Source organism: Rhinolophus sinicus, linkage group LG11 (assembly GCF_036562045.2).
Source record: "Rhinolophus sinicus isolate RSC01 linkage group LG11, ASM3656204v1, whole genome shotgun sequence".
In the NCBI taxonomy this organism is placed as follows: Eukaryota; Metazoa; Chordata; class Mammalia; order Chiroptera; family Rhinolophidae; genus Rhinolophus; species Rhinolophus sinicus.
In genome coordinates this window covers 72546017-72566526 of record NC_133760.1, presented here as the reverse complement: position 1 = coordinate 72566526, position 20510 = coordinate 72546017, and the positions used below count along the sequence as shown (strand labels likewise).

The following is a 20510-nucleotide window of genomic DNA, read 5'->3' as shown; positions in this document are numbered from 1 at the left end:
CTATCTAACTGTACTTTTAGAACAAGATAACTAACTCTCTTGATGACTTCTAAAGTTTTCTGATCCGCCTACGTAGAGTTTAGAGGATTTTATTAGTCCTTTTTGATATTTTCTATTTAACTAAGCAAAAGATGATTTCACAATTCAAAAAGAAGTTTAAAACCATACAATACAGCCAATAGTTTAAGCACTAGATGTCAAATATACAGTAGATGTCAAAATGCCCCATTTTTTAAAAGCCATGGTACCTGATGTAGTTATATTATATACAGCATGAAACTTAGAGATAAGCTGTTTTATTATACATAGGAACACCATGAGTGTGCTACATGTATTTTAATCTTTACTAATGGTCATAAGTAGCTAAATTGTTAAAAATTTCTATGAAATAAATTACTTTAGTTAAGATATTTTTTAAATGAATAGAAAATTATCCTGTGACAAACCAGAAGGTAGACAGAGATAGGAAGCTAGTTTTCCTAGAACAGACTCCAAAGCTGCACAGAGACAACTAGAGTAGAAATAGAGGAAGTGGGAACTGACGATGGGGAGTCTTGGGATCTGCCTCCATCTTTGAGGCGAAGGGAAGAACACTGGATAGTCCTTCAGTCACACCATCAAACCCAGCCAGGGCTCCCTTTCTCGAAAAGTACACAAAGCAAGAAGGAGAACTGATATTCTGGCTTCAATTCTGACTAACAGGAAAGGACCAATTGACAAGTACAAGTATCAAGAACATTGGAAGAAAATCACCATGTTACCTTAGGAGTTTGCAGAACAAGAAACTCTAGGCAAAGGAGACCATGTAGCCTAGACTTTAAAGAGAGCAGACATATTACACAAAGTTCAGATTAGAAACTCTTATGAGATAATATGACTCCTTAAAAACCAACGCACAAACAAAAACCCTAACAATATCCACTATGTAATTTGCTAATAATCTCAGGAAAAAAGGGAGACAATTTCTAAATTAGTGCTACTATAGGAGTGTTCTGCGATGGGCTGAAACTTCAAAAAGGAAGTGTACAAAAATACAAGGCAAATCCTACTACCAATGACACAACTTTTACTAGTACTATCAGGAAGGTCTGTAGTGCTTAGAATGAGATGAGACTCATAAAACTCTAAAAGGCCGCAGAAAAGAGCTTTTGCTACTAAGTGTGAATAATGAAGAGAACCACTGTTTCACAAGAAACATAATATCAAGATCAAAGCATGATTTTCTTTTCCAGGAAGGCAAACATTCTTTGATCAACATGAAAAGGGAATGGCAGTACAAGAATGTCCATATAAATGCTTGAAAGTACATTTAAACCGCTAGGTCCACACACATCACACACCTGAATTTTAAAGGAACTTGTTAATATAACCTTCAATGTAGTGACAGTTATTTTAGAAGCATCATGGAAAATGGAGATGCTAAGACATTAATAGTTAAACATTCCAGTTTTCAAAAGAGGCAAGGAATATTTTAGAAATCAGGGTCCAATAAAACCAATTCCAATTCCTAGCAACCTTCGTGAAGGGATTATTACAAGGAGATGCTGTGAGCATGAAAACAAGGAAGGAAAGAAGGAGAGGAGGTAGTGGGAAGGAGGCAGGAATGAGTAAAGTCAGGCTACCGTCATTGCAGCGATTTCGGCTTTTGAAGAGGTTTGGGGCAGATCAGGGGACTGGAATTAGCATAGTTCATGAATTTCAAGTGAGCATCTGATAGTTTCAGAAAATAGTCTCTATGAGTAAAATAATGACAAAGCAGCTGGATGGTATGCCTGTTAGGGGCCATTGGCATCTGTCTGAAAAGTAGTTTCTGCAGCTGATTAATAGACAAATCCCCTGCAGGAGACCATTCTAACAGGGTGGCATACTTACCCTCAGAAAACGTCTTTATCAATGACTTAGATTTAAACATAAGAACGACTTTGGAGAGAATACAAAGCCTGGATCATAGAAACCTCATAGGACAAATGTCAGAATCAAGGCCAAGTGGGCCAAAATCAGCAAAATTAAATTTAACAAGGATCCATGAATATCAAGTCCTTTGTTTAGATGAAATCTAATCAAGTTCTGACTAGGGAGAAGACCTGACTTGGCAGTGCTTAAAACACCAACGTCTGAGATCAGATGGAAAGATTTGAGAATTTAACTTGACCAAAAACTCAGGAGCCAAAAATGTGATGTGACTGTTTAAAAGAAAACTAATACAAGTCTGAATGAATATTCAAAGAAATGTAATCTCTCCAGCAGGGTAAGCGAGCATCGTTATTGTGCCCTGGACTGGCCAGACCACATCTGGAACACTGTGTTCGATTTGGGACACTCAATTTAAGAGAGACAATAATGAACTAGAGGACGTCCAAGAAATACAGCCAGGAGGGTAAAACCACCTAGAAACTTTACATGATACATAGTTAAAAGAGCCATGTGTATTGAGCCTGGAGAAAACTAAAAAAGAAGCCTTTAAGCTTCAAATACTGAGGCAAATGATTTGGGGACCATATTTATTGTTTTGTTGTTCCACTTATCCAAGAAAAGGACTGTGGGGCGAATTTAGAGGGAGATCACCCTGAGAACATAATATTTACTGAAGGATCGGTTAATGTTTTGCTTCACATAGAGAAATAACAAGGATAACTGGCGCCCTTAGAGGTCAGCAGTGGAGTTATTCACAGAAAAGTTCCAAGGGAGTCTGGCCCAGGGTTGAGATGCTATTATTTCAAGTGACCCTGAAGATCTCTTACTTCAAGACATCTATATTTAAAAGCTTCACTGAGGCACGAAGCTAACATGTCATGGACTGTTCTCTCCAAAAGGAGACATATGACAGCACAATTTAACTTGCTCATGCAGACTATTCTATTCTATATTAAACAAACAAAAACCAACTTATTTTATAAGGGGTTGAGGTGGAAAGTAGGCATCATTAAAGACTTGCACCCCCTAAAATGTAAGTTTTCTTGGATATAGGTTTTTTTTCTATTTTGTTTTTACAAAATCAAGATTAACACTGGCCTAAACAAAGGTAAAGAGGTTTCTTTAGGGCAGAACTTCAGAGCCTTTTATTGTAAACCCCTAAAAAGGTACAAAACAAGGTGTCATCCTCAAACTTATTTGACCATTATTATAGTTTTAAAGGACTGGGTTTCCACTGAATACACTGGGAAATGCTGAGATGGAAACCCGTCGCAGCTTTCCTGCTGAAGTTCAGAGGACAGCCCAGAGGCTCAGTATGCATGGTAGTGACTCAGGAAGACCAGAGAGGAACAAGACAGAGCACCGAGTCCTGCTGTCATAGCAAACATAGCAACTCCTCATCTTGCCGAGAACAGGCACGTCCATTCTATCCTCACTGCTCTCTTGAGTAGAAGCGGGAGAACAAACCAATTGTTAGGAGGTAAAATCCAGTAGCCTTATGTAAGGACAAGCCGTAACACATCAGAGCTTTTCATTCCCATGTAAGACTGGGTATAGCACAGCTGATGAGTCGTTTCGAAGGTTCAGACATCTGCCAAATATGTGGTGGTATCTTGTTATATTTAATAGAGGTAGATGGCCTTTCATACGCAGTGTTTGTTCATTTCCGTATAAAGGACATGATGTTTGTAATTTATTTCACCACTGTTTAAAAGAGGGAAATACTCGAAATATAAATTCATGTGCCCCAAACTGAAAATGCATACAAGCTGAATTCATTTCAACTCACAGAAGCTGACCAAGTTTAAAGACATCGACGTTTACATTTCTCCTTTTGCCTTAGAGGTTGAACCCTGCTCTGAGGCTCTAGAAAACATCATCCTGGCCTGAGTTCGTAGGTATGCCTCCAATTTATTATTAGCAGAAGGGGAACAGCTCTGATGCTCATCAGGTGTAACAATGAAATAACCTGGTGGAAAACAGAGGTCATGTGTGTCTGTTCAGAAAAGTAGGCCTACTTTTTTTAATACCTCAAACGATATACGTAATAACCTATTCTCTCAGCGAAAGCAAATAGCACGTTACTCGTTTTCTGATTAGGAAGCCTAATTATACTCTGTTTAGTTCTATCTACCGTTGTTTCCCTGAAAATAAGACCTAACCGGATAATAAGCCCCAGCATGATTTTTCAGGATGCTCGTAATATAAAATAAGCCCTATCATATTTCCCCCAAAATAAGACCGGGTCTTATATTAATTTTTGCTCCAAAAGAAACATTAGTGGCTTATTTTGTATTAGGGGCATTCTGAAAAATCATGCTAGTGTTTATTTCCGGTTAGGGCTTATTTGGGGGGTAACACAGTAGCTATGTGGCAATGGTTGAATATGCCAGTTCTATTTTACCTTGGAACTATGGGTTTAAAACATCTGTAGCTGAACTGATAAAACGCACAATGTCAGTGAAACTGTTTCAGCTTAGAAACATTCAGAAAGTGGCACTGCTTTCTTAGTGCAAATCCATAGGTAATGAAGTTACACATTAAATACATGTATAAAAAAGTCAATAAATAGAAAGACATGCCATATTCCTGTGTAAATCTTGTAGTTTAAAGTCTTTTCAAGTAAAATCTGTAACAAATGCTTTTTATTCTTGATAAAAGTTGTCTGAAACAAGCATCATAGGAAAGATGTTTTTCTTTTGAGAAAGACTACTAGAGAGGAGTCTGCCCCACCAGAAAGTTATTAAGTATACTTATTTTTATAAAAGTTATTAAAAAATTGAAATTGTGTCTTATTGGAGCAGGAATAAATAGGACAGAACTTTCAAAAACATAGTCAAATTGACATAAGAACAGGCATTATAAGTCACTGGAAACTTATAAGTGGGTTTTTACAAATACATAAAAACAGTGAAATCGATGGAAGATGTGCCAAATTCTACATTTTAACATGAGAAATGGTTAATATTTCTAACATGAAAAGGACTCTTACAGATAAATAAGAATCAACTTGAATGGTCAAAAGACAATTTATAAGAGCCAAAACACTTGTTAAAGAAACCATTCTCACGAACAAGAAGGCATGTTAAAACAATATTCCTCTCCAAAACTTTTAGGATTGGAAACTTTTAAAAACCTAACAACAATCAGTGTCATGAAACTTCTGAGAGACATGTAAAATTGGTACAAAGTTTAAAAAATCCTTTTTTAAAAATGTGCACATCCTTTAATTCAACAACCTATTTTTAAAAAATGTAGTTTAAGGAAATAGATAGTTCAAAAAATATTAAAGTAGTATATTTTTGCCAAGTATGAAAATTGAAAAGAGCCTAAGAGCAGTAGGTATTTTATTAAACAGATTTTAAATCATGGCATGTTTAAAAACTGTACCAGGCAGACATGAGCAATTGTTATGAACAAATATTTAATTATATGAGAAAATATTCACCACATAAATAAATGAAAAGGTATGCTATAAATATTACCCTTCTAAATGTTTAAGATAAAAAAACTATGCACGTTGAAAAAATATGGAGATGGAAACTAATAATAATAATATCAATGGTCATCTTTGAGTAGTGAGATGAACTGTAACTTGTTTTCTTCTTTGTGCTTTTCTGTATTTTCCAAATTTTTACAACATACACAATTTTAAGCAAAAAGTTACAAACCATCTATTAAACTTTATGAAAAATATATCACATTTATCCTTTCACAAGTAATTCCATTTCTGGGAACTTACCCTAAGGACATAATCAAAGGTGAAAAAAATATGTAAAAGGATGTTTATCACAATGTTACTTACATACAAAAAATTTGGCAATAATAGGGAACTTTTATTTTAAGTAGGGATCTCTATTTTAAGGTTGGGCCATATGATCAACTGTTGGCGAATCGTGAAAGAGGCTATCAAAAAATATTAATGCCAGGGAAAACAATTTAAAGTTGCTAAAAAACAAAATATAAAAGGGTAGAACAAACTTTATGTAATTCCAATTTTGTAATATATGTATGATGAATACACAGACAGATAGAAAGAAATATACTAAAAAATGTTAATAGTATTTATCTGGGACTTTGCTCTATTTTAGAAATATTTTTTTCAATGAGAATGTATTGATTCATAATTATAAAATATAACTCAAAAATGTTGTATAGATTTTTAAGTTTACATACTTGGTTGCTCCATCATCATATGTTCCCATTAAGACTATGGTTCCATCTTGTATAGACTTCAGAAACTCAATAAATGGGGCCACATCTGAAGAAAAAGAAACAGTTGAAGGTTTTTTTTTTTCTTAAATGACTGAGTAACCATTATGATAATCTGCAAAGTTAATAATATAAAATATAGTTTGTAAATCACAAGTTCTAATGTAGAGTAACCAAAAAGGAGATTAATAGTATGAACAGGTTAAAAAATTAAGTTTGTTCCTTAATATGATCCCACCATCAACTTAAAATTTCTAATCCTGATTCATCCTATGTGTATTTTGTACTGATATTCTAGGGACTAAATGAAAAAAACAAAAACAAAAACAAAACCAACACAGCAAAGTTATGTTAAAGCATGACTTATGACTTAAAGTAAGAAATTCAGGGCGCAGGAGAAAGGCTCATGGACTCCCTGAGTATATGTCAATTTGTTTGTATGAGTTCTTTTCTAAAGAGAGGATACATAAGCTTTATGCAATTCACAAAAGGATCTGTAATTTTTAAAATTATAGAAATGTGTACACACACACACACACACACACACACACACACTGATTTAAGGGATCTTCTGGGCATATCCACTTACTATAAACTAGGGGAAGGAATGTAGGTTAGGTCATCACTAAAAGCCAAACTATGGCAAATATTATAGTCATAACCCACTTCATCTGGTGTATCAGGTTCACCAGGACTTCAAAATAAACCATTTCAGCGACTACAAACTGGTAATGCAGAGAGAGACCCGGTCCTACATATCAGTTTACACCTACACCACCCCTAAGTCTCACACTACATCAAAGCCGGGTCACTTCAAGTTTACTCTGGTTCTCGTCACAGCAAAGACTCCAAAGATTTTCTCTCACTCTATTTTATAACAACAGCATTTTCGATTAGGAAAAAACGTACCAGAGTTTTTTCACAAATCATTTCCACTTAAATGCAAAGATGGTAGTAAACGGCAATTATTTTTCAACAGGAGGAGTCTTTGGAGCAGTAAAGAATCTGACTGGGATGAAATACCAGAGCCTCTGGTCACATGACTGACTGCAGCAACAGTTCTGGTAGTGCTTCTAAGGAACAGCTTTGCTCGGACCGATCATGCCTTTAGGGTCTAAAATTGATGACTGCATTTTCAGTTTCCACAGTTTGACAGCTATGAAAAGTTCTCCTAATCGCATTCAAAAAATAAACGTTATGTGGCATCTTTTTACAAGCTGAAGAAAGATTAGAAACACTGAACTGTCTGAAAACTCTTCACACACTTTCCAGGAAGCCTAAAGCTGTTGGCTTCTAGGAAATACGCAAAGAGGTTGGTCAGGTGCACGGAGAGCCTCGTGTGGATACATTTCCCAAAACAACAATTTAGGGAAGAATCAAAAGCTAAATCAGTGCTGATCTTCCTTCAAACTTGAAGCGAACTCCCTATCTTTGGGGCAGCATTCTTCCTCGAGGGGCCAGCTCCTCGCTTCTGTGTGCTGGTGAATGACTTCCACCCACAACTTGAGGAACTTCCAAATAAGAAGATAGCTATCTGTACATCACTCTGAGTCAGAGGAACTGGACAGGAAGTTTCACCCTTCTCTCACATATCCATCTACCTTAATAAGAATCCTGGTTTTCATTGATTTTCGAGACTGAAAAATCATATGTAAAGAAATCAATTTAGTCAGTTCAAAATGCTTCAATTATGCCTAGCGTTCAAGTTATGCCTAGCGTCAAATTACTTTTTTTTTTTTTTAATTTCAGACCGAGACCTAAAGGAGGCCAAAGCTTTGAATTATTTGTCTCGCAGAAAACAGGACTCAGATTTTATTAAAATCTCAATTTTGATATTACTGTTGCTAATTACATACCACAAACAAATTTTAAAAAAGTATATACAATATGACTGATCACTTACACATAGCTGGACATGTAGTGAAAAGAAAGGGAAACAACATGAACACAAAAATTGCACCATTTATTCTCTCATTAACGGGCAACATTATATTTGAGGTGATTAAGAAGCCAGAACTAGCAACAGGCCATTAAGTTATTCAAACTCACCTCCTCCCCACATGTCAAAATATTTAGTGTCTAATACTTCTCCTGTTTTTCCTGAAAGAAACCAAAGTGATATTAAATTATGCAACTAAAATATACTTTACACTGTATAAGGCAAATGATCTTATTCAATGATGGATACGAATTATCTTGGGAAACACTTAAAATCTGAACTGTATGCATTTGAAATATATTTCTAAAAGGTCGTTTTTAGATTGGATTTTCTCACTAGTCTTGTAAGCCAGAGTAGCAAGCAGAAATTCACTACTGACTGCAGGCCATTCCAATTCAAAATTAGGCATTTTTCTATCGTTAAAGACATCTTTTCATAAAATTTACATTTATTTCCCTTTTAAAATCTATTTTTTGTTGTTGTTATCAATTAAATAGATAAATAAGTATAGAACCTTTTACTTAAATAAAACGAAGAAAGTAGGAACATAAAACTTTACCTCTTGTGAAACAAATAAAAAGTGTTTTCCTACACTATAGACTGGGTAAGGTGGCTGTGATTTTAATCACCATTTTCCAGGGTTATTACAGGGTTATTATACCAGAAAGAGAAGACCAGCATGCAGTTAGGCCTCACTTCATGGATTCACGTTTCAGATCTGACTTTGCAAGAACACTCAAGATGTTCAGGGTTCAATAAATGTATTTACTATAATGAACTTATCAGAAGAAATGTGGACAAATACTGAAAAATTACATTTAATTCTTACTCTTCATCCCCCCACCCCCATCCAAAAGTCCATCACCCTTTGTCTTCTTACACCTTCTCATTCATGTCAGTCAATCTTCATATTCTGCTAGGATCCCCAAATTTACAGCAAGAATTAACCAACTTAATGTTGGATTGGTTGTATCCTGACAGTCTCATGGAAAGCTTTCCACACACTGGACAGCAGGATGCTTCCCAGAAATCATGCTGTAAATCCTCAGACACGGACTCTCCACCTCCTGTTGGTTTGTGGTAGTGGTGGTGGGGTGGTGGGGTGGTGGTGGTGGTGGTGGTGGTGGTGGTGGTTAGTATCAAGAGTGGCACATGCATATCTACTGACTACATCCATTAGTTAAAATAATTATTCTTACCATTTACCAAGGCGACATTGATCCCTCGTCCAACATTATTCTTCACACCGCTCATTAAACTGAAAGGGAAACGTCAAGACAAATGTAGAATTAGCTATTGCACAAACATATACCAAAGAAATAAAGGCATGCCCACAAAGGCTGGGGGTATTATATGTACAGTTGTTTAGTACTGCAGAGGGGAATAAAAGGTCTCTACTAAATCAGAGAAAACAGTCTAATAACTTCAAATAAAATTCCACAAATAGAAATATATATTAACAAGTATCAGGGCAAAATACTAGACTATTTCTTGCTCTGCTGCCTCAGATATTGAAACAGCATTTTAGGAAATCCTTAAAACATGTGGACACCGTGCACATAATCTACACCATCTACACCAAGCAAACAACTGGCAACCTCTTCTGTAACATCAGTGCGACACGAAGTGAGATGGTACCCCAATCTTTCATGATGTGAAAGAAAGAACCTGGGGTGGGGGCGGGGGAGCACTCTTTCATGAATGTTCCACCGAACTGGGAAATGCTCTTCGTGATTCTCAGTGTAAAGTTTCTCTGCACCCAGAAGAAGTTGTACTGTATTTATATAATGACTGCTGCTAACCACAGTCACTTATGTCGTCATACCTGACTGGTATGACAGTATATTCAACACCCACTGGCAGGTCACAGACCATTCCACAGAAACAATGATGGTATGAAAGGGAAGGCATTAGTGATACAGCTGCTTGTCATCAGTGCAGTCTGTTCGATTAGAATTATTAAACTAAAATTCTGGGTATCTTTAATAATTAGGGGTAACAGTAATATTCCCAGTGGTGAGCTATTCAGTGTTTACCAACCGGCTTGAGGCTAGGGGAAGAGTATGCAGATGTGAACACACACACACACACACCCATATATTTATACATCTATACAGACATATGTAGGTACATACATTTATTATAAATTTTACTGATACAAAGCTGTGCAGCACATCATTTGGCAGATAATGAAATCTAGAATACTTTACTGTAAATTCCTCACAGCTAACTGATTCTCACAGAATATGTTGGTGACTTTCACAGAACGCACAGCTGCAGTTAACCTGTAACATATGAATGAGCACAGCTCTAATCCTCCAAACTCAGCAGTAAAAAAACAAATAATCTGAAGAAAATTGTCAACAGACATGAATAGATATTTCACTGAAGAGGATGTATATGTAGCAAAAAAAAAAAAAAAAACCACATTAAAAGATGTGTGACATCAGTAGGCATAAGGAAAAGAAAACAGATATCACTACACACCTTTTAGGACGGCTAAAGTAAGTAGCGGCAATACCAAATGCTAGCAAGTATACAGAGAAATCGGAGCTCTTATATATGCTGGTGAGACCGTAAAATGGTGCAGTTGCTCTACAAAATGGCAATTTCTTACAAAATTAAACACACATTTAACACACAACCCGGAATTCCTGGGCACTTTATGGCAGAGAAATAAAAACGTATATCCACATAAAAAAAAACCTGTACATGACTAGTCATAGCAGCTTTCCTGGTAACTGCCAAAAACTGGAAACAACTGCAATTGTTTGGTTGAGGACAACAGGTAATAGATAAAACAACTGCAGTGCATCCCTTCCACAGAATCCTGCTCAGTAACACAAACGGAGCAAATTATTGACGTGCGCTACTATTTCAAAAGCACTATGCTGAGTGAAAAAAAGTCAATCTCAATGGTCACATATTGCACGATTCTATTTATCTAACATTCTCAAAACATCAAAATGATAGAAATGATAAACAGATTATCTGTTGCCAGGGGTTAGTGACGGTGGGGGGTGACGTATAACAGGGCAGTAAGACATCTTTGTGATGACGAAATAAGTCCGCATTTTAATTGCTGTGCTGCTTACATGGATCTATACATGTGATAAAACGACACAGAATTAGACACACACATTGTGATGATGCCAATTTTCTGGATTTTGATATTGTACTATGATTATATAAGACAGAAGCATCGGGAAAACTGAGTGAAGAGTATGTTGGACCTCTCTGCACCATTTTGGCAACTACCTGTGCGTTCTATAATTATTTCAAAATAAAAGTTTAAGAAAATGTTCTATTCCAAGGTTCATTAAAAAGGTATTATGGAACAGGAATGCATAAAAATTTTGATTTTTAAAAGCTGAGTGACATTTGACTATTTATCTACCCACACTGGTTGCATAGCTGCCTTCCAAGTTTCATGTGTCGTTCTCTAAACTTTACATGCAATAAAGCTTAAAACTTTTTTTATGTGTGTGCAAGACTAGTTCTGAGAGGTGGGCCAAATAAATCTACCACACACACACACACACAAAGGAGGGAAGTTTCCAAATACATTTGCTCTGCTCCTTTCAGAAACACGTAAGTGAACTCTATCATTGATCTGAATAGGCAGTAGCTGTGATTCACTTGGCCCAGGAACTATGAAGTGGCGCCATGTCTTCTCCACGCAGAGATCACGTCAGAGGATGCTGCTGTGTTCATCAGAGCAAAGAAATCAAGGCAACCAGAAGCGCTATGACACTGGCTGCTCACAAGAGGGCAGCAGCTTATTAATTTTTAAAAAGTTAAATTCGGTCAGGGGAAATCTATAACTAACCAGCAAAGGACAAAGCACTGAAGGTTTTAAGTGGAGAATGGTTAGTCACGCTTACTAACACCAGGTGAAATATTTTCTTGTCTCCTTCGTGAATCTGAAGGTCCCCCCCGCCCCCGCCACTCTGCACACCTCCAGGCCAAAATCTACAGGCAATGATCCTATAGAGTCTACATCTCAAATACAGCTTTGCTTCCAATACCTACTATATGTACCAACCACTACTTCTTAAAATGATTAGTTTCGAGCAGGATTTAACAAACTACACCTCATGCCACCTGACTGTTTTTTGGTTGTGTTTTATTTTACTACTCATGAGCTTAGAACAGTTTTTACATATTTAAATAGTTACAATTTCAATGAGTATATCGATACTTGCATAATATTCTCTATTTTACCTCTTAGCCCTCAGAGCCAACAGTACTATCTGGTCCCTTCATGGAACAAAATACAAATCCCTCACAACAGTCTGCTGTATATTCCTGTACCAGATATTAAGATTATATAATAAAAGGTGAAGTATTACTCCTAATATCAACTTCATATAAACTGAAATTAAACGAGTATATCTCCAAAATAAAAGCTACATCTTGAACATAAGTAAATTCTATGGGTTCTCTAACAGAAAAGAAACCAGTTTCTATTGTGTGACATCTGATGTTTATACCCAGGATCTTCTACTTCTAACTAATGAAACCCATCTTAATCGCCATAATATGTACCTTCACTGCATCTACTTGTCCTTAAAACCGTGACCATGACCCTGTAGGTAATTATCATCTTTTATCTGTATTAGGGTTTCTTTAACTCTGTCTATGACACTATGGGCCTCAAAATTCGTGTGGAGGGGCTGCCCTGTGTGATGCAGGATGTTTAAGAGCATCCCTGCCTCTATGAGCAGCACCTCCACAACTGTGACAACCCCAAATGCCTCCAGATATAGACAAATGTCCCCTGGGGAGCAAAATTACTCACGCCGAGAAGCACTGATCTGGATTAGTAGTTTCCAAAGTGATTTATTTAGAACACATGTAGGCAGATATGAAAATGCCTCCATATGTATTTTGAGTATCTACTTCTACATTTCAGTGAGCATATATGCAAAAATGAGTCCGTTGCACATGGCAGGAGGCTCTGCTAGCGACTAGCATGGCCTTCCAACTGCTCTCCGCACCCCACTTCTCTAATCATTTTACACAGCTGTCAGGTCACTTTTCTCAATGTAAAGGAAGTTATGACATGCCAGTTTGAGAACTGTCAACAACGTGTGAGTGCACTCAGGAAAACAGCTCAGCCCTAACCTGCACGACCTGTACGTTCCTGCAGGCCTGGCTCTCATTCACGTCTCTCCAGCTCCTTCCCATCTGAGCACACTCTTCCTTCGGTCTGGAGTGTTCTGCCCCACTTCTCACCTGCCCGTCTTCCTTCTTGTCCTTCAGTTCTCAGACGAGACATCATTGTGTCAGAGCAACAATTCCCTGACGCACTCAATCTGCAGTGGCACACCTCAACCTCATCGCACCCACCCCCACCAGAACTCGTGACGTCACCCCCTGCAGCTCTGCACAGCCTGTGCCACCATCTGCAATTCTGCACTTGCATTCACTTCTTCAATGTCTGTCACCCACCATGAGACTAAGCTCCATGAGTGATGCTAAAAAAATTCAGACTCTTTCTTTAAACCTGTTGTTGGAAAAACTTTCAGTACAGAAATGGAAAGTCCTGGAAGAAGTAGTGGATTCGGAGCTGGTCCCTGCAGTTTCTCCACTGGGGATGTCTGGCCAACCCTTTATCAGGAATCAGATTTCATGACCTTAGGCCTGACTATCAAATCCCATCGATTATTCAATCCCTCACGGTTCCTGGACCGAGGATGGATAGGTGGCCTGCCTAACTTTTACGGTTAAAGCAACTGCAACACAAATTCTAGGTGACATTCCCACCATGCTAGAATCCAATTCCCAGGCTTCGAGCCCAGTACTTATTTTATCAGACACCACCGCCTCCATACTATTTTTTCTTTTTGACCTATATCATCTTTTACATTGAAAACCTGCTAATAAAAAAAATTTGATTTCTTATTTGCATTAAAACTCAACATGCTTCAAATAGGTAGAGATCGCCAAAAACAATCTAACTCAGATTAGGTATTCTGAAAGGCCTTTCTTCCTATTATTCAGAATCAAACCTGGGGCCTCTCCAGCCAAACAAAATAAGACAGCGAAATGGGAACATTCTACATTAATAGGAAAGGTCTTATTTAATGTAAAACCTACAAACTTCTAAAATCCGAAGTTTTTCATTACATAATTGAGTAGCACAGGTCTATTATAATGAGAAATCACAAGACAACAGATTGACAGTGGATTATCACTATTAGCATGAAGGAAAAAAAGGAAATGAGCAGGGATCTTAAAGATCACCTAGCTCAAGCTTTTAATTTTACAAGAAAAGTGTTATTTTAAGAGGCTAACCTGCCCATAGCTAACTGAAAAAGGGACTAGGATAAATACTTAGAAGCTTCTATATTAAAAAGAAAAGACACACAAAATGCTGGGAGAAATGACCTAGTTTCCTCTCCTCTTATCTGAAAAATTACGTCCCTCTTTATTCTACATACTTAATGGGATATTTATTCTTGTACATGAAGTTTAAATAAACTCATATCTAATCTTCCAGGCAAGAGCAGAATAAAAGCAACCGACGAAAAGCAGGATTTGTGACTTCAGAGGCAAAAACTCCAAACAGGTGATCGTTGACACTGAGGTAGGAAAGTGAAAAACCTAAAAACTGTACTTTGTCGAGCATGTCAACCCGGCAGCTCAGCGGCAAGCAGCTCTGTGCCAGGACAGGCTTGAGGTTGTTACTGGATTATGTCACACTTGGACAAGCAGCATTCAAACACTGAAAATGAAAGGTGTCAGTTTGTGAGATGGGGTGTTCGTTATCTAGGGCAAGGCTGCCAAATAGGACTTTTTGCAATGATGGAATGAATACTCTGTGCTGTTCAGTTTGGTAGGCGCAAGCCACCTGTGGCTCCTGCGCACCTGAAACGTAGCCAGGTGACCGAGGAACTCAACTTTTAATTTTAATTAATGTAAATGAATTAACTTTTTCCCTATGATTTAAGAATCAAAATTAAATAGCCACATGTGGCCATGGCCACCATATGAGACAATGCAGATCTAGAAAATCCACTCAGAGGAAATCCTTCATCTCTCCTTGAGGCTGGATAAATACCGTGCTCTTATGTCACTTTCTCTAATATGAAATGTAAAAACTTTTAAGAGTCCTTAAATGTGTGTGTGTGTGTGTGGGGGGGGGTGGAAATTGTATAATGAAAATTGAAATCACTTGTCTTTAGTAAAAGCATGCTGAATACATTTTCAAAAGATCAATTAAAACAAACCAGAATTACAAGAAATGTTACAGGGGCTTCTTTACGAAGAAGAAACAAAAAGATCAAAAATATGAATAATAAAATGGCAATAATTACATATCTATTAACATTCACTTTCAATGTAAATGGATTCAATGCTCCAATCAATAGATGGGGGGCTGAATGGATAAGAAAACAAGACACTTACATAAGCTGCCTACAAGAGACTCACTTCAGATTGAAAGACACACACAGACTGAAAGTAAAGGGGTGGAAAAAAGCATTGCATAAAAAACAAAAAAAGCTGGGACAGCAATACTTATACCAGACAACATAGACTTTAAAACAAAGAGAGAAAGAAGAACCCGTTAATTCCACTTCTGGGTATTTATCCAAAGAAATCCAAAGTGCTACTTTGAGGGGACATGTGCATCCATATGTTCACTGCAGCATCGTTTACAATGGCCAAGGTGTGGTGGCAGCCTGGGTGTCCATCAATAGATAAATGGATAAAGAGGTGGTGATAAATATATATATATATAAATATAAATATATATACACACACACACACACACACACACGTGTGTGTGTGTGTGTGTGTGTGTATAACTTGGCCATAAAAATTTTAAAAATGAAATCTTATCACTTGCAACAACATGGATGAACCTAGAGGATATTATGCTAAGTGAAATAAGTCAGACAGAGAAAAACAAATACTGTATGATCTCACTTATATGTAGAATGTGAACAACAGAATAAACAAACAAAACAGAAACAAACTCATAGATACAGAGATCATATTGATGGTTGCCAGATGGGACAAAGGGGAAGGGATTAAGAAGTACAAATTAGTACTTACAAAGTTGTCATGGGGATGTAAAGCGCAGCATAAGGAACATAGTCAATAATATTATAATAACTATGTGTGGTGCCAGATGGGTACTAGATTTATTGAGGTGATCACTTTGTAAGTTATATAAATGTCTAAATCACTATGTTGTACATCTGAAACTAATATAATATGGATGTCAGTTGTAATTGAAAAATAAAAAGTTATTAAAAGAAGAAGCTCCATTAAACACAGGTTCAATGTGCTATAACTTGATAGCACGCTTTATGCTTCCATGCTGATAAATACTCACACGTTGTCTTCCAGGCAGATTTTGGGTCCCACCACATTTGCTGCTCCACTTGCCATTTTAAAAGCAAAGTGCTTCTCAGGGCAAGCTTTAGAGATGCCACATTTGTATCTGGGGGGTTTTGTAGCTTTGGGGAAGAAAATAGATTTTTTTAAGAAAACACGTAAATAGACTTTATAATGAGCTTGTTTCAAATCTCAAACCACAAAGGGCATTATGTAAATCACCAAGATATACATATCTTAGAAAATATGCTGGGACTTTTTCTCCTGAGGGTTTCAAAGAACCTCAAAACAAAACAAAAACAAAACCACCAAGGAAATAAGCTAATAATTGACATAAATGAATCAAGTAATGTGATCTTGATGAGGGTAAATATGTTTTATCTCATTATTTTTAAGCTACTGTTTTTTAATTCAGGATGGGAAGGTTTTCAATTGTTACTCTGAATTTCAGAACATAAATGCACAAGCAGTTACCTCAAGGACCAACTAAAAACCCTAATGCCTCAATGAATATCTACTCACGTATTAGTTCTAGCTAGAAATTCCTTTACTCACTTTCTTTACTTATAATACTGAAGCTAAAAAACACTCATGAAATAATATATTTATTAAGAATAAATATCAAGGACATTGGGTTGTCCAATGAAATAGCATCCTTATAACTTCAAAAGCCAATTTCTAAATCAGTTTTTGCTAACATCGAACTATCTCCACTGTTTGAATATAAGTTCTCATATGCCTAAAACAGAATAAACCATCTGCAAATTATTGAGATGAAATACTTACAACGTGCAGCTGTGTCCAATGCTGATCTTGCTAAGAAAAAAAAAGTTATCTTTGTTAGAGAATAAGGTTATTGGCAAGCATCCACTTTTTAAACATATTTAAAGCTAACAGGCCTATAAAAATAAAAGTGTTTGAATTATTGCTCAGTATATAATAAATAAAACATGAATATCATTTTAGAGAAAAGCGAGAGAGTAACTTGAGGCTACATAATTCACTATAAGCAATTATGTAGAGGAATTATGGAGGGTAGTAGTTTATTATAAATAAAACATTTTATTTTTACTTTACATTTTGTTTTCATTTTTAGTTATTATACATTTAAATCCTAGTCAGGAAATTATTCTACAAACTTACCATTATTTTTAAATTTTTATTTATTTTGTCCAGCTGTTTTGAGACATAATTGACACATAACATTGTGTAAGTTTAAGGTGTGCCACTAGTTGATTTGATACATTTATAAATTGCAAAATGATTCCTACCATAGTACTCACTGCCACCTGCATCCCATCCCACGGTTACCATTTCTTTCTTGTGCTGAGAACACTGAACATCTACTCTCTTAGCAACAGTGAAGTATATGATACAGTATTAATAGCTATAAACACTGCTGTACATCAGATTCCCACACTTGTTAATCTTGCAACTGGGAGTTTGTACCCTTTGAGCAATATCTCCTCCCCAACCCCTCAACCTCTGGTAACCAACAATCTACTCTGTTTGTCTGAGTTTGTAAGTTGTATCATACAGTATTTCACACTTCCCTTTCAATTACTTTAAATATATACTTGGGTACTATTAGTGTATTTAAAAGTTACTGCTGCTATACAGTGCCACGTACATATGCATATAAAGCCCTGAAGTGCATACATAAACCTATCTCAGTGATTAGGCGAGGAGATTTGGGGGCTCGGAAGAACACAAGAGGGATGGGGGTGGTGGAGAGCTTTAATTTCTCTAAAATAGAAACGTACTGGATGTAATAAAAAAAAGAAACAAGGTAACTACAAGGAGTTTTATAATTTATCATTTCAAGGTAGCCAGAATTTTTTGATCAAACCTTAACTTGAATTCAGAAGCTCTCAACCTGACTGTCTACACTAAGAACCTTTTCTAAAGCACTGATAGCCGATCCCAACCCAGGACGTCATAATTCACATCATCTGTAGTATTGTAGATTGGCCATTTCCTGGTGCGGCTGATAAACATGCAGTGACATAAAGCCTGCCAGCTGTTTGATACAGTCAGTTTTTCTGTACTGTTTTAGATCATTGTGAACTTCCTGTGCGTAAATCCCATACTCAAACCAGAGAACAGAAAGTTAAAGCTGAAAAAGAATAGTATGTAATTGTTTAAAAAGAGCCAAATGACCAAGTAAAGAAAGGTTAGTTCTCTAGCATACTCAGCACAGCATGTACCACTGATGTCATAAAGGCCATGAAGAAACATGAAAAAAAGTTTAAAGTGTGGAATAAAGCAGAAAACAAATTTTACCTGTAAGTACTAAAAATATTCATGGATAAGGACAAAAACCTGAATGAAACCAAAAAAGTGATCAGTTAGTAAATTAGGGTGCTGGGATTCTTTCAATTTCCTTAATTATGTCATATAAGGGAAAAATAATCACAGCGACCATCTGGTCTAATGCTCTGCCCTTCTGTCAACGAGAAAGCCCAGAGACGTATTAACGACCAGTGGTTAGCATCATGAAGACTAGAAATTCTCCGCTTTACTTTGCTCAGGTTTTAAGATGCTTCCGGAGGAACGCTGCCCAAATCAGGGATTCTGGCCCATCTAACTTAGGGGAACAAGATGAGAGGAAGCAGCAGGAACATAACACGGCTCATTCACATGTGATGGGCACTCAGTCAAGCACGTGTGCATATATTACTGATTCAATCATCATCCCTGCTTTTAAGAGAAAGAAATGGGAACAGAGAGGTTTACGGATTTGGTTTGTTCCAAGTCATAATTATAATAGTAACTGGCAGAGCTCATTTTCAAAGCCGTATCTCATTCGAGCATCCCATCTCTTATCACACCACCCCCGGAAACAGGAATGTCTGAGGTCTCTCTGATCCCTTGTCCAAAAACTGCTCATCCTGCTGGGAAGCTAGGACAGGGAGCTTTCAGAACAAGCCTTCTGATGGCAGAGTGGACAGCAGACTGCAGAGGGTTCACGACTTGAGACCAGGGGTCCATACGTACAAGGATACCGCCAGAGGCACATACGTAGGTAAACAAGGGCAGCAGCCCAAACAAAGGGAGTGAATGTGGGTTTGAAAGAAGTAGACTAAGCTGAGCTAATACAGTATTGTGTTTTAGCTATATTTTAATAAACATCTTAAAAAAAAAAAAAAAAAAAAAAGAACCATCACACAGCAATGTGGGAAGTATGAATTGGGGAAAATAGGCTCAGTGCCCTCTACAGAACTCCTCGGGAATTCTCCAGTGGGGGGTGGGGAGGGAGGGAGAGAGAGAGAAAGAGAGAGAGAGAGAGAGAGAGAGAGAGAGAGACAGAGAGACAGAGAGAGACAGAGAGAGACAGAGAGAGACAGAGAGAGACAGAGAGAGACAGAGAGAAGTAGACTAAAGAAACAACAAGGATGAGACTTGGGGATGGACCAGACTGGAGGGGTGATGGAAAGCGAGGAGTCAAGTTTGTCTCTCAAACATTTGGCTTTAGAAGCATTCATGCATTTATTCACATAAGCCAATGAACAAAAATATCATCTCTGCACCCAGATAGGAGACGGAAGTGGAGGATGGATGAAGAGTTCTGCGTTGGACTTGTTCATTTTAGGATATCTGGAGAAAATCCAAGGGGAAAAGTCCAAAGGCCAGCAGTAAATGAGATCTGGGATGCAGATATAAACTGGAAAATTAGCAAATGATTGGGTGGGGCCAACCAAAGAGAAGAGGGCTAAGGAGAGAATCTTAGCATCTCCAATTGTCACCTGATGCTCAGAGGATGAGTGACCGAGAAAAGCGAGGTGAAAGGAAAACCAGAGGTGAGCCTCTGAAATGGTCAAGTTTGCTTGTAAAACTTAAGAAATATAAAAAAAATAAATGCTACTCAACTCATAAAAATGGGATGCAATTTTGTGAAAACCAGTTTCTCAATCATAAGGCTTTTATGTAAATAATATCACCTCCATTTAATTTGTTTAAGAGTAAAAGGTGATGCTCAAAGGTAAAGAAATTCTTGTGTACGACTTTTCTCTCCAGGTGAAAACTACATTTATTCAATATTCATCAAAACTGAAAGCCCTCTATGAGCCTTGCAATTCTGAGAATCTTAACACCT

The 20510-nt window shown here is 37.1% G+C and overlaps 1 protein-coding gene across 4 annotated transcripts in view; it reads right to left on the bottom strand.

Moving 5' to 3' along the window:
- Positions 1-20510, bottom strand: part of FAM3C (FAM3 metabolism regulating signaling molecule C) — a 48565-nt gene that overhangs the window by 5290 nt on the left and 22765 nt on the right. For all 4 annotated transcript variants that reach the window (XM_019750072.2, XM_074315665.1, XM_074315666.1 and 1 more), the window contains 5 exons: positions 17201-17230; positions 16413-16536; positions 9265-9323; positions 8176-8226; positions 6091-6175 (listed from right to left, as the gene is read on the bottom strand). In XM_019750072.2, the coding sequence (XP_019605631.1) occupies positions 6091-6175; positions 8176-8226; positions 9265-9323; positions 16413-16536; positions 17201-17230 (349 nt within the window). The remainder of the gene's footprint in view (positions 1-6090; positions 6176-8175; positions 8227-9264; positions 9324-16412; positions 16537-17200; positions 17231-20510) is intronic.